General features: G+C 42.2%; 1 protein-coding gene across 1 annotated transcript in view; it reads right to left on the reverse strand.

Moving 5' to 3' along the window:
* NWD2 (NACHT and WD repeat domain containing 2) overlaps positions 1–13,928 on the reverse strand; it is a 383,914-nt gene that overhangs the window by 162,423 nt on the left and 207,563 nt on the right. Inside the window, exon 2 of the mRNA XM_040354712.1 lies at positions 12,723–12,811. Within this exon, the coding sequence (XP_040210646.1) occupies positions 12,723–12,811 (89 nt within the window). The remainder of the gene's footprint in view (positions 1–12,722; positions 12,812–13,928) is intronic.

The following is a 13,928-nucleotide window of genomic DNA, read 5'->3' on the forward strand; positions in this document are numbered from 1 at the left end:
AGCATAAACAAACAGGTAGATTACCATATCTCATTATTTCCATCCTCCACACCCTCTGCCTCCTCTATTTCCACCAATCCCAATATGCCTCTGGCCACTGGAAGCTTTTTTTGTTGTACTCCTTACACGTTAATGAAATGCTCAAATATATGAGAGAGGCAGTTTTGAGAGGCTCTGGGTTTTTTTAACACCGCCAGTGGTGAACTGCCCAGAAGGTAATGGGTAATGGATTGTAATTGCCCAGAAGGTAATGAATTGAATGACAAAGCCTCTCTGTTCTTTTACTTTCTAGGCACAGAGCAGCCTGCACGTCATGCTATTGCACCCTTTTCTGCCTTCTCCTTAAGAGTGCACAGCAGCCACTTGACTGCAATGGCTGCTAATACACCCTTTCCTCCACCTCAAGATTGCAGAGAAGACACTTTTCTCCAGAGAAGATTGGTAAAAATGGCACATAGCAGCCATTTTCTTTTATAGTTCTGCACATGTACCCTTTTCCTTCACCTCCTCCTCAGGGGTACAGAACAGGCTCTTTTCTTTTGAAGTGCTGCACATACAACCTTTACCCTCCTCCCCTCCTCAAGGATGAAGATCATCCTCTTGACTGGAAGAGCTGCTAATTTCCCCTTTTCTACCTCCTCCTCCTCCTCATCTGCTAATCTTGATATAGTCCTGTTTATGAGCAGTCAGCTTAATAATTTATTCACTGCTATTCCTCAGTATAATCCACAGATTTCTGCAGTGTTTTTAATGTACCGTATATACTCGAGTATAAGCCGACCCGAGTATAAGCCGAGGCCCTAATTTTACCACAAAAAAATGGGAAAACTTATTGACTTGAGTATAAGTCTAGGGTGAGCTACTGTAAGCGGAAAAGAGGGACGAGAGGGACAACAATGCCCATTTGCAGCTTCACTGTGCCAATTTGCACGCCTAACTGTGCCCATTGGCAACCTTACTGTGCCCATTCTCGCTGTGCCCATTGCAGCCTTACTGTGCCCATTCTGACTGTGCCCATTGTAGTCTTACTGTGCCCATTCTCACTGTGCCCATTGCAGCCTTACTGTGCCCATTGCAGCTTTACTGTGCCCATTCTGACTGTGCCCATTGTAGCCTTACTGTGCCCATTGCAGCCTTACTGTGCCCATTCTGACTGTGCCCATTGTAGCCTTACTGTAACCATTGCAGCCTTACTGTGCCCATTCTCACTGTGCCCGTTCCTTCCGTAATAGTCAGTGTACCTGTCGGGTCGCGGGCGTCGCAGCTTCCTCCTGGTCCCGTTCCTTCCGTAATTGTCAGTGTACCTGTCAGGTCGCCAGCGTCCATTTTTCAAAACTCGCGGCTTCCCCCTTGGTCCATGATAGGCGTTTGACACTGTGTTCCGCTACCGCCTATCACGGAGGTTCTCTCATCCTCGGACTCAGTTTGCCAGCAGACACTGTGTTCAGTGTTGCGCCAATCACGGACCTTCTTTCATCCTCGGACAAGAGGATGTCCATAATAGGCGGAACCCTGAACACAGTGTCTGCTGGGAAAGTCCGAAGATGAGAGGACCTCCATGATAGGCGGTAGCAGAACACAGTGTCAAACGCCTATCACAGACCAGGAGGAAGCCGCAAGTTTTGAAAAATGGACGCCCGCGACCTGACAGGTACACTGACTCGAGTATAAGCAGAGGGGGCTATTTTCAGCCCTTAAAAAAGGGCTGAAAAACTTGGCTTATACTCGAGTATATACGGTATGTGCAGCTGGAGCAGAAGAAAAGAATTCCCCTAACACTACCATGCTCAGCAACATAATAAAATTGTTGGCCCAGCATCCCTTCATCACATGATCTGGTGACGCAATGCATTGGGCCTGTGATGTCACGCTGCTAACTGGAAGTACGCAGTACACCATCTTGAGTAAGGTTTTTCCTATTGAAATTCCTATTGAAATTTATGTAACCTGTTGTGCACCAGGATATGTGCACATTTTAAGTTGAGTTTATATAATTTTGGTTTATTTAAATAAAGAAATATTAGTGATAATATGAAGCTCACTAGATATCCTTTCCTTTTTTGAACTTTATATGAATAACAACCAAGGACTGAAGAGAATGGAGAGGGATTAACCCAACATCTGGGCATTGGAGAACGGAAACAGCATTCCTAACATGGGAGACCCTTTAAAGGGAAAGTGCATAAGACCTGATATATGTTCAGTCAATACATAAGGTGATAATTTTGGAGCGTTGGTGAAGAAGGGACATGCACTGAATGTGAATGAATATTACAGAGATACATCTATAAGAACTCATGACATTTGTGGAAGCACTGTATGTTACAACGTTTTACATTTAAATTGAATGAAGTTATATAAAGAATATTGACACAGTAATTTTTCAAATTTTCAGCAGAGATTGATTTACCACAACTTATAATTTTATGGTATGTCATTTATGTGTTAGTACTGCGAGGCACTGGTTTGATATATACTTTCTTGCTGGTACATGTTGGAACATACGGTATAGAATTTATATCAAAATGTTTTGGGAATAAGGTGGCATTAGCATTCAACAAAAAGCAGAGTAGGGAGGCACTTTAAAGGCACCAATTTAGATACAAAATTATATCAAATGTAGAAAAGTTTAAAATCAATGTAAAGATAAACGATCACATACATGGAATTTACATGTTACATGTAAAAAACAGAAAAATACTAATAATTCCATTCCTCAAAATAGAATTGCAACCCAAAAGGACCGTTTCAACTCGCTGAGTCTTCTTCAGGGGGTTCTTTATTTAGGAGTGCAGTGAATGGACACTACAAAATAAATGTCAATTAATGACATACAATAAAGAGTTGCTATTTACATATAAGAATCCCATATCAACTATGTAAATATACCTTACAGTGTATAGATTGAAAGATAACCATATGTAGACACAGAGATGGTTCCAAAAAGTATTTGTTCTTATTAAAGCCAAACACATATGTATATACATGCTAGGATTTTTTAGTTTTTTAGTTAGAGCTCCATGACCTCTAATGCGGGTGGGGGCTACTTTGGTCATGTTTTGAATGAGATATTCATTTAAACTTTATTATACACTAGGATCATTTCTATTGAATTGTCTTCTGGCTTCTGGACTTTTTTGAACCATCTTGGTGTCTGCATATGGCTATCTTTCAATCTTTACACTGTAAGGTGTATTTACATAGTTGATATGTGATTCTTATATGTAAATAGCTACTCTTTATTGTATGTCATTAATTGACATTTATTCTGTAGTGTCCATTCACTGCACTCCTAAATAAAGAACACCCTGAAGAAGACCTAGCGAGTTGAAACGTGTAGGGGTCCCTTTGGGTTGCAATGCTTTTTTGAAGAATGTAATTTCCTGTTTTTCACATGTATATTCCGTGTGTATGATCTTTTATCTTTACATTGATTTTAAACTGTATGTACGAATACACTTTTCTAAATTTGATATAATTGTGTGTCTACATTGGTGCCTTTAAAGTCCCTCCCTACTCTGTTCTTTTCAATTTATCATTAGGGTGTGGCACCTCTTGACACCTTGACAGTTTAGGCACTTGTTTTGATTCGCTTGAACATACATATTCCAATTTGTCGAGCCTACCTACATTTTTACAATTCTTGAATCATGGCTGCCTGGTTTCCTAAATTGCTTGATTCTCTGCAGATCAGACAGATAATCATAAATATATTCATACATATATTCAGAAGAATTGTTGCAAATCCTGATTCTCCTAATTAACTATCCCTAACTCTTATGCCGCGTACACACGATCGGACATTCCGACAACAAAACCGTGGGTTTTTCCTGACGGAATGTTTGGCTTAAACTTGTGTTGCATACGCACGGTCACACAAATGTTGTCGGAAATTCCGACCGTCAAGAATGCGGTGACGTACAACACTACAACGAGCCAAGAAAAATTAAGTTCAATAATTCCGAGCATGCGTCGAATTGATACCGAGCATGCGTAGGATTAGGCATTAGGCCTCATGTACACTACAGCTGCTAAGCTGAAGTTTAGAAGCAGTTTTTTTCAGCACTCACCCCTGAACTCTCCTCCATGTTATCTTATGTGTATATGTACATTCAGTCTTTTTTAGTAGTTTAGAGGAAGTTGAGTTTACTGGCAAGCAGAAAAATCGTATTCAGGACGGTCGTTTACTGGCATTTAAAACGCCAAATTTATGTAACTGCGGTAAACTGTGTGTATAAATAAGCGTTTGCTTTTATAAGTGTTTTTAAAGGGAAAAAATCTGATACTTTTTGAACATATAAAAATGTTGAAAAAATGGCAATTTCACCACATGCTGTTTCCTGCATCAATGGATGAGTCCAGTAGCGAGGAACTCTGGTCCTCTCATGCAATTTTCTACGTCTTCTGAGCCCCAGGAACAGCAGCATTAGGAGCATTTCCTCACACATCCATAGTGAAAACACGAACAATTAAGACAGCTATCTACAAGCCCACTGCTCTCTCTGCTGCTGCTGTCTCTTCTCTCACAGATAGGCTGAAATAGTTAATAATGTACTTGTTTTTCATGCATTGTGGGCATTTGGGTTTACTGAGTTTATTTTTAAAATACGCTTCTAACCTCAAACGCTCATAACCGCTGCTAAACTCGCATGTAAAAGCTGTAAAACAGACCTTTGCTTTCCAACTGTCAGTTTCCAGCGGTTGAGCCCTTACACATGCTTTGCTGAGGTACGGAAAGATACAAGCATTGCATTATGAAATGTAAAAAAAAATATGTGCCAGCTATGACTTAAAGTGATACTAAAGGTTCGAATAAAAAATTAAATAAAATAACAAACATGTTCTACTTACCTCTGCTGTGCAGCTCGTTTTGCACAGAGTGGCCCCGAACCTCGTCTTCTGGGGTCCCTCAGCGGCTGTCTCGGCTCCTCCCCGCATCAGATAACCCCCCTCTGGAAAGTGCTTTCCCAAGGGGGTTTCCTTACGGGCGTGCTCCCGAGTCCAGCATTTGAGTCTATAGACACAAATGCCGGACTCGGACCCGCCCCTCAGAGCCCGAGTCATTGGATTTGATTGACAGCAGCGGGAGCCAATGGCTGCGCTGCTATGAATCTATCCAATGAAGAGCCGAGAAGCCCAGGCCGAGAAGAGCCGAGAAGCCAGCATGTTCTCGACGCGGGACTTTCAAGGGCTCAGGTAAGTAAACCGGTGAAAAAACAGGAAGGTTTACAACCCCTTTAAGCTGAAAGGACATTAAAGCCTTGTGGTTCCTGATATAATGTAATTAGCTTTGTAGATTATGCCTTTTAGGTGACAGGACCACTTGCAAATGGATCACCAAAAAGATGCCCTTGGTACAGGTTACTTACAGTAGTTTCATTACCCAATCTTGGGCAGGAAACAGTGTAATGAACACAAGCAGCTAAGTGAACTTCTATACAGAAAAAGAAAAACTGTGCCAACTTAAGAAAAAAAAAAAAAAAAAAAAAAAAAAAACAATCAAGTCTTTGTATGTGAAAAATAAATAATGTCCAATAAATGTAGTAATTTGGGAACAGACAGCACACCGGTGCACTTGCAAACTTGTGAGCCACCACCACATGGACTGAGGCTTACCAGAAGGTAGCTTAATATCGGCACTTAACGAAATCCACAGCGGGATATTTCTTAGGGGTAGGTAACACAGCACAGGGTAAATCCCAGGTCCCAGACAGACTAGCATCCCAGTGCGGTATCCACAGCGGGATGTATCGGAACACAGCATAGGGTACTCCTCAATGGGCGTATCATGCAGCCCATCGGTATGCCATATGAGAAGAAGGAGACCACAACATAGTGTATTACCATATACAAACAATTTATTTAAAAAGATAAAACCTACTTACACAAGGATGTGTAAAACAAGCGATTAAGACAAATGCCGGCCGGCATGAACAGGAGCCCTTCCTCCTGGCGTAAACGCGGTGACGTCACTGCACGCCGTCGTCCCAGACGCGTTTCGTCATACGTTGACGTTTACACATCCTTGTGTAAGTAGGTTTTATCGTTTTAAATAAATTGTTTGTATACGGTAATACACTATGTTGCGGTCTCCTTCTCCACATATGGCATACCGATGGGCTGCATGATACGGCCATTGAGGAGTACCCTATGCTGTGTTCCGATACATCTCGCTGTGGATACCGCACTCGGCTGCTAGTCTGTCTGGGACCTGGGATTTACCCTGTGCTGTGATACCTACCCCTGGGATATCCCGCTGTGGATTTCGTTAAGTGCCGATATTAAGCTACCTTCTGGTAAGCCTCAGTTCATGTGGTGGTGGCTCACAAGTTTGCAAGTGCACCGGGGTGCTGTCTGTTCCCAATTACTACATTTATTGGACATTATTTATTTTTCACATACAAAGACTTGATTGTGTTTTTTTTTTTTTCACTTAAGTTGGCGCAGTTTTTCTTTTTCTGTATATGCTTGTGTTAGGTCACGTGATTGCTGCCTTCTGGAATTGATTTTTCTATTACACTTTTTGGGTTAGCGCAATTTTCCTTCTTTATAAAGTGAACTTCTATGTTTGAAAAAAAAAAGGTACATTGTGTTCACGCCATAATAAAGTGTTGCCAACCTACCAGATTGAAATTTACTGACACAAAACCCACAACTTACTGGCACAGCCAAGTTTTTACTGGCATTTCCAAAAGTTAAACAATTACAGTTTTAAGTGCAAATTATATATCCAATATGCAATTAACAATATGATTTAAGGTAGATATAGTAAATATCTCAGGGACCGGCCTCAGGAGGGCAAGAAATTAGAATAGGCAGCACACACACATAAAATTGACTCTCACAGTGACACTGACAGCAGTATGTAGCAGCACAGATAATGAAACCTCACCAACATGACATGTCCTCTCCTGAGTCACAGTGACAGTCTCTCCCCAAGCCATGTGGCCCCTTCAGTCAACTCCAGTCTAAACAGTACTGACGGTCCTGGTCCCTGACTGCCTTGCTCCCATACCGCAGACTGGCACATGAGGCTCTGGCCGCTCTGCTTGGCTCCATTGCACCATGACATCTCACGATATGCTCGGGCAACGCCTCCACCATGCTCGGGCAACGCCTCCACTGTAGCAAACCCTCGGGTGGTCCCAGCCAGCTCCGGACCAAGCTCAGCATCACAGCCATATTTTTTACTTTTACTGGCATTTATTGGCAGGAGAAAAATTACTGTTTTTTACTGGTTGCCAGTAAAAATACTGGCGGTTGGCAACACTGCCCCAAACGTTCATTAGCCAGAAAGCCACAATGGATGTAATTTTCCATCCAAACCCAAAATAATGAGACTTAAAGTGATTGTAAAGTCTTTTTTCCCCATAAAAGAAGATCCTCATCTTCTTAAAGCGGTTGTATAGTCTATTTTTTTACTTTTACCTACAGGTAAGCCTGACTTCAGCGGCGCATGTGCACAGGGGATTCTTGGCTGAAAGGCTCCCGCCTGCATGCGCACGACTGACTACATTGCGGCTCCAGCCACTCACAGCGCTGGAGCTGCAATACCCGGAAGACACGCCGAGGCAACATGTCATCTCCCTCGGTGTGGACCAGGTGAGTTACTGATGCCTCGTTCTAAGGTATTTCAAAATGAGCTAGTATGCGGTGCATACTAGGTCACAATGCCTTTTGCCTTACGGGTGACTTAATAAAACATTTTTTTTGGGGGGCTATACAACTGCTTTAAGTCCCTCTTCGGCTCTCCTGGCCCCTCCTCCTGTTGAGTGCCCCCACAGCAAGCAGCTTGCTATGGGGGAACCCGATCCGCAGCTCACTGTGTCCATTCAGACACCGAGCCTCGGTACGGCCCCACCCCCTCTCTCTCCTGATTGGCTGACTGACTTTGATTGACAGCAGCAGGAGCCAATAGCACCGCTGCTGTGTCTCAGCCAAACAGGAGGGAGAGTCCCGGACAGCCAAGGCACTCATAGAAATTGCTGGATAGAGATGGGGCTCGGGTAAAAATTAAGGGGGCTGAGGGCAGTTGCTGCACACAGAAGGCTTTTTATCCTAATGCATTAAAATCAAAAACCTTCTGACTTTACAATCACTTTAAGACATTGTAGACTGATGACCAGCCCATTGTTCAACAGGCATTCTTAGACTTATAAGTATTTCTGGCAAATGCCAAAGTTATCTGATTTTCATGACCATTATTTAGACATATATAATAACACATAGAACAGATTTCTCAGTGTATTGTGCATGTTCACTTTTGTTTTATTATCAGGAGACCAAAAGCAGAGCTAATGTTTTACATAGAAAACATAGACGCTTTTCATACACTGCATATTTCAGTCTGCACGGATTTAATGAAGTGATCAGACAATCTTTTCCCTGCTAAATGAACCTGCAAGTTGTTATATCCTTTGGAAACAAAAATCATTTCTTTGCGAACATGGCTTGACTCAATGAAGTGTTTCATCAGCGCATATTACTGGAAATAGACTATGTAGTAAAAACGTCATTAGATATCACCAGAGAGCAATGATTTAGACGTGATTCAATCATTTCTAATAATCAATACAACATTTGTTTTAGGAAATTAATATATTCTGTAATTGTGTTTGTCATATTCATAGAGAAATCTTTTAGGAGGAGCTTATTTTTATTGCCCATACAAACCATATGTTTGTTCTCACATTAAAGGGAAACTAATTGTACTAGAGGTGCACAGGCCCCAGGTGATTGGATATCTCTTTTCTGGAGATTTCTAAGGTCAGTTATATATCAGAAAGTTGTGATTCAATATTTTAATGCTGTTTTTAAGACAAATGTTGCATTCAACTCATGGACGTGCATTTTGGGCCAGCTAAAGGTTCTGAAAATTCAAGTCAATATGAGAACATTGGGCTAGATTCAAGTACAATTGCGCATTTTTTACGGAGGCGCAGGGCAAAGTTTTTGCCCTGCGCCCCCGCAAATTTACTGCGCTGCCCTTGATTCACGGAGCAGTAGCTCCGTAAATTGCGTGGGCGCGCCGGCAAAATGCCCGGCGTAAGCGCGCGCAATTTAAATGATCCCGTAGGGGGCGGGAATCATTTAAATTAGGCGCGTTCCCACGCCGATCGTAGAGCGCATGCTCCGTCGGGAAACTTTCCCGACGTGCATTGCGTCAAATGACGTCGCAAGGACGTCATTTGCTTCAAAGTGAACGTGAATGGCGTCCAGCGCCATTCACAAATCACTTACACAAACTACGTAAATTAGAAATTTCGCGACGCGGGAACGACGGGTATACGTAACATTGGCTGCCCCTGCTAATAGCAGGGGCAGCCTTACACGAAAACCGCCGTACGGAAACGACGTAAACTGCGTACGCAGGGCTCGCGTTACGTTGTGAATCGGCGTTAGTATGCAATTTGCATACTATACGCTGATTACAACGGGAACGCCACCTAGCGGCCATCGCAAGAATGCAGCCTAAGATATGCGGGCATAAGAGCCTTATGCCACGCATATCTTAGGCTGCAGTCGGCGTAACGAGGTTCCTGAATCAGGAGCATTCGTTACGCCGGGGAAAGTAAGCAATTGCGCTGTGTAACTATGGTTACACAGGCGCAATTGCTTCTTGAATCCAGCCCAGTGTTCCTTGCTAGAAAATAATTCAGCAAAAGTGGATTTTGTCACATGCACAAAGAGTCGATGAATTGATATCAGCAGTCAACTTGAACTTGAAACTAACCGTTCTGACAGGCGGAAGGGATGGATTTTGTGTTCCTGCAATGCAGGGCCTCAAATCCATCTCTTCCTCTAGTAAAGACAGCACACATAGTAAACAAAAACACTGGCTAGGCACACATGTAACCCTTTGCTCACCCTAGATGTTTAATGCCTTCCCAGCCAGTGTCATTAGTACAGTGACAGTGCATATTTTTAGCATATTTTTAGCACTAATTACTGTATTAGTGTCACTGGTTCCCACAAAGTGGCAAAAGTGTCAGTTAGGGGTTTATTTACTAAAGCTAGAGAGGGCAAAATTAGTCACAATTCTTCAATTCTTCAAAGAAACCAATCAGCTTTTAAACTCAGCTTGTTTACTTAAAGTGAATGTAAACCCACATTTTTTATTTATTTTTTATGTCACAATGTACAGTATAAGATTTCCTATCATCTGTGCCCAGTCTTGCCACACAGAGTTGATCCAGCTCTGAGCAATACTCTTATTGTTCAGTGAAATAAAACGGACTTACAGAGAAAAACCTTAGTCCGTTCCGCCCCCCTGCTGTGAGTGACAGGTTATTTACATATCTCATGCACTAGCCTGGAGACAGGCATTATTTTTTAATTCCCACCCCCACTCCTTTTCTGAAGTCATGTGGTTACGTTTCTGGATTTTGACTGGATGTTAGTGATCATAGCAGAATTTAGTGTAAGGAATACATAGGAAAAAATGCATGTTGACAAGAGGAGTGTAGAGGAGGGCGGGGAGTCTACTGACATCACGGCTCCACCCACCGAGCTCCAGACAACAGATCCAACCACAGAATCTGCAGTTTTTCAGTTCTTATAACAGACAGAGGGGAAACATTTGACAGGTAAGGATACATGCAGGAGGCATGTATGTCCTTATAGATCAGCACTATGGCAGTAGTTTAGAAAGTATGAGAGTGGGTTTACATCCACTTTAAGCTTTAGCAATAAAACCTGGAAGCTGATTGGTTTCTCTGTAGAATTGTGACTAATTTTGCCCTTTCTAGCTCTAACTAAAACCCAGTGTGTCCAATTGTCCACTACAATATCGCTATCACTGTCCCGCTATAAGTCGTTGATCGCCACCAGTACTTGTATAAAAAAAAAGTACAGTATATCCCAGAGTGTTTGTAGACCCTATAACTTTTGCATTAACCAATCAATATACACTTATTGGGACTTTTTTTTTTTTACCAAAAACATACATAAATTTATGAAGAAATTTTATTTATTTACATTTTTTTATTAGATATGATTTATAGCAGAAAGTAAAAAAAATATATATATATATATATTTTTTTTTAATTTACTTTTTTTTGATACCACCAAAAGATAGCTCTATTTGTTGGGGAAAAAAAACATAAATGTTATTTGTGTTTAGCGTTGCATGACAACGCAACTGTCTGTTAAAGTAACGCAGTGCGGTTTGGTATTGAATTGGTGAGAATATGAAATATGTATTGAATTTTTCCACCTATTTTTGTTGATACATTTTGTTTGGATTTCTGCTATAGCTACAGGAGCCAGAATTGTTTAGTTTGGTCTGCTCGAGGCTCCATAGGCTGGAGGGTTGATTACTTCCCTCTGACTCTAGGAGAAGTTTCTAGAGATTAGGGTGAGAGAATTCAAATACCCAGCCTGAATATTTGGTAGGGTCTATTGAATCTCTGGGAATGTGTGTCATGGTACATGGGTTCTTAGGCAGGCTGGAGCCCAGAGGACATTCCCTAAATGGGAATGAATCTGTAAGCTCCAGGGGGCTGTTTGCACTGGGGCACTCCTGGGCTGGATGCTAGACTGACTTCTTTGGGCTGCATTCAAGGACTGTGTTTATTCTAGGAGAGCCTCTTTATGTGTGCTGAAGTTTTCATGGTCCCCAGCCGACAAACATAGACTTCTCCAGTCTCCTATTACTTGCTGCGCACTTTGCTGCATGGTCTCCAGCTGTACACATCTAGCCCAGTACTACTACTTATGAAATTACTACTGCTACTATTAGGCCCTGTACACACGATCAGTCCAAACTGATGAAAACGGACTGAAGTTCAGTTTCATCAGTCCAAACCTACCGTGTGTATGGCCCATCAGACTTTTGTCCTTCAGACCAAAGTTTTAAAACTTGCTTTAAAATCGGACTGATGGACTGATGACCGATCGGTCAAAACCGATGGTTAGTACGCAAAAGCATCGGTTCAAAACCCGCGCATGCTCAGAATCAAGTCGACGCATGCTTGGAAGCATTGAACTTCATTTTTTTTAGCACGTTGTTGTGTTTTACGTCACCGCGTTGGACTCAACGATCGGGCAGCGGGCCATCGGTTCGATTTTAAACCATGTTTTAACATTTGGGACCGAAGGACAACAGACCGATGGGCTATACACACGGTCGGTTTGGACCGATGAAACTGAACCTCGGTCCATTCTCATCGGTTTTGTCCGACCGTGTGTACGCGGCCTTAGTGTCCTTCATTAGAAACCTGTTGTGTTGGTGGTATCCTGCATGCAGAACGCCTCCCAAGTTCTACTAGCAATACATTTACAAAAAAAAGGCACTTGAGACTGTTTATTGAGCCTGAACAAATGAACTGCTGCTGTGTGCCTAGCTGCTTTGCACTAACTTAGGAAAGAACCTTTTTACATGTTTGTTCTTGTTTTTGTCTACAATGTCCTTCTTTTTCATATGTGTTTATCAGAAAAACACTTTTTCAATAAATATAGTAACCAGTAAGCAGGCTTATTTTTGCCATTTGCCATCTTTGAGCTGAGCGTGCTTGAAAAGCTCTTGAAGAATACTAATGCATGTAGCCATGTTGTGAGTGAACCTCTTTGCTATACTTTAAGTACCAGGTGTGTTGCTGTTATAAAAAGATCATACACATTTTTTTTGTTGTCCTAGATTTCATTTGTTATAAAAAAAAGCACCACAGTGAAGGGGGAGTACAAATGTTTTACTTATACAAAATCATATATAAGAAGAATACCTGGAATTCCATGCCATAGTTTTCTCTGCAGAACTCTCTCAGTTTGGGGTACACCTGCTCTCTTAGTGCATTTCTCTCCGCTTCTGTATCTATATTAAATAAACAAATTGATACAATTAAAGTTCAAAACAAACACATTTTTTTTTTTATTAAAAAAAAAAAAAAAAAAAAAGTGGAGTAGGCACACAATAGTTTTTTATTTCTACTAAATGCTAACAGAGAAAAATAGCTATTTGTAAAAAAAATATACTATCTCTAGGCAGGTGCCTATCGGGTATACGGGATACCTTGCCTGATTTTTTATAATATAGTTTGGTATGGGTAAAGTTGTGTAATACAGCTGTATGCTGCAGGCTGCTGTGGGGATTAGTAAAGGGATGAGGCTGTCTACTCCTGGGTGTTCATGGCTTTGCCCCATTATGTGGTGGGCTATAAATACAAAGGGAGGAAACCTAGCGGGGTCCTTTGCATGGCAAAGATATGAAGGAATGCTGCAATTATTTGTAATGCTGCTCTGAACACATGCCCCCCCCCCCCTTTGTGTGTACCCAGTCGGGGTAACAGAAGTGAACTCCCCTCAAATGTACTTGTGTTGTAGGGACGCTAATAATTTACTAAGGTATGAGTTAAGCAGACTGAGACTTTTATATGTGACTGTAAACTGCATCAACTTTCAGTAAGGTTCTAGCTTTATTCAAAGATAATGGGGGTTATATACGAAAGGCAAATCCACTTTGCACTACACGTGCGCTGAGAGTGCAATTGAAAGTGCAGTCGCTGTAGATCTGAAATGTCCCCCTCAGATCTACAGCTACTGCACTTGAAAGTGCACTTTCAAGTGCACTTGTAGTGCAAAGTGGATTTGCCTTTCGTAAATAACCCCCAATGTCTTGTCTGAAGTTTCTAGCCCCTTAACGCCCGCCGCACGACTATTTACATCCGCAAAATGGCACGGACAGGCAGAAGGGCGTATATATACGTCCTTGCCTTTTAGCGGGTGGGGGGTCCGATCGGGACCCCCCCGCTGCGTGCGGCGGGCGGATTCCCGCGGGGAGCGATCCGGGACGACGGCGCGGCTATTCGTTTATAGCCGCTCCGTCGCGATCGCTCCCCGAAGCTGAAGAACGGGGAGAGCCGTGTGTAAACACGGCTTCCCCGTGCTTCACTGTGGCGGCGTATCGATCGAGTGATCCTTTTTATAGGGAG

The sequence above is a fragment of the Rana temporaria genome, chromosome 1, assembly GCF_905171775.1.
Source record: "Rana temporaria chromosome 1, aRanTem1.1, whole genome shotgun sequence".
Lineage (NCBI taxonomy): Eukaryota > Metazoa > Chordata > Amphibia > Anura > Ranidae > Rana > Rana temporaria.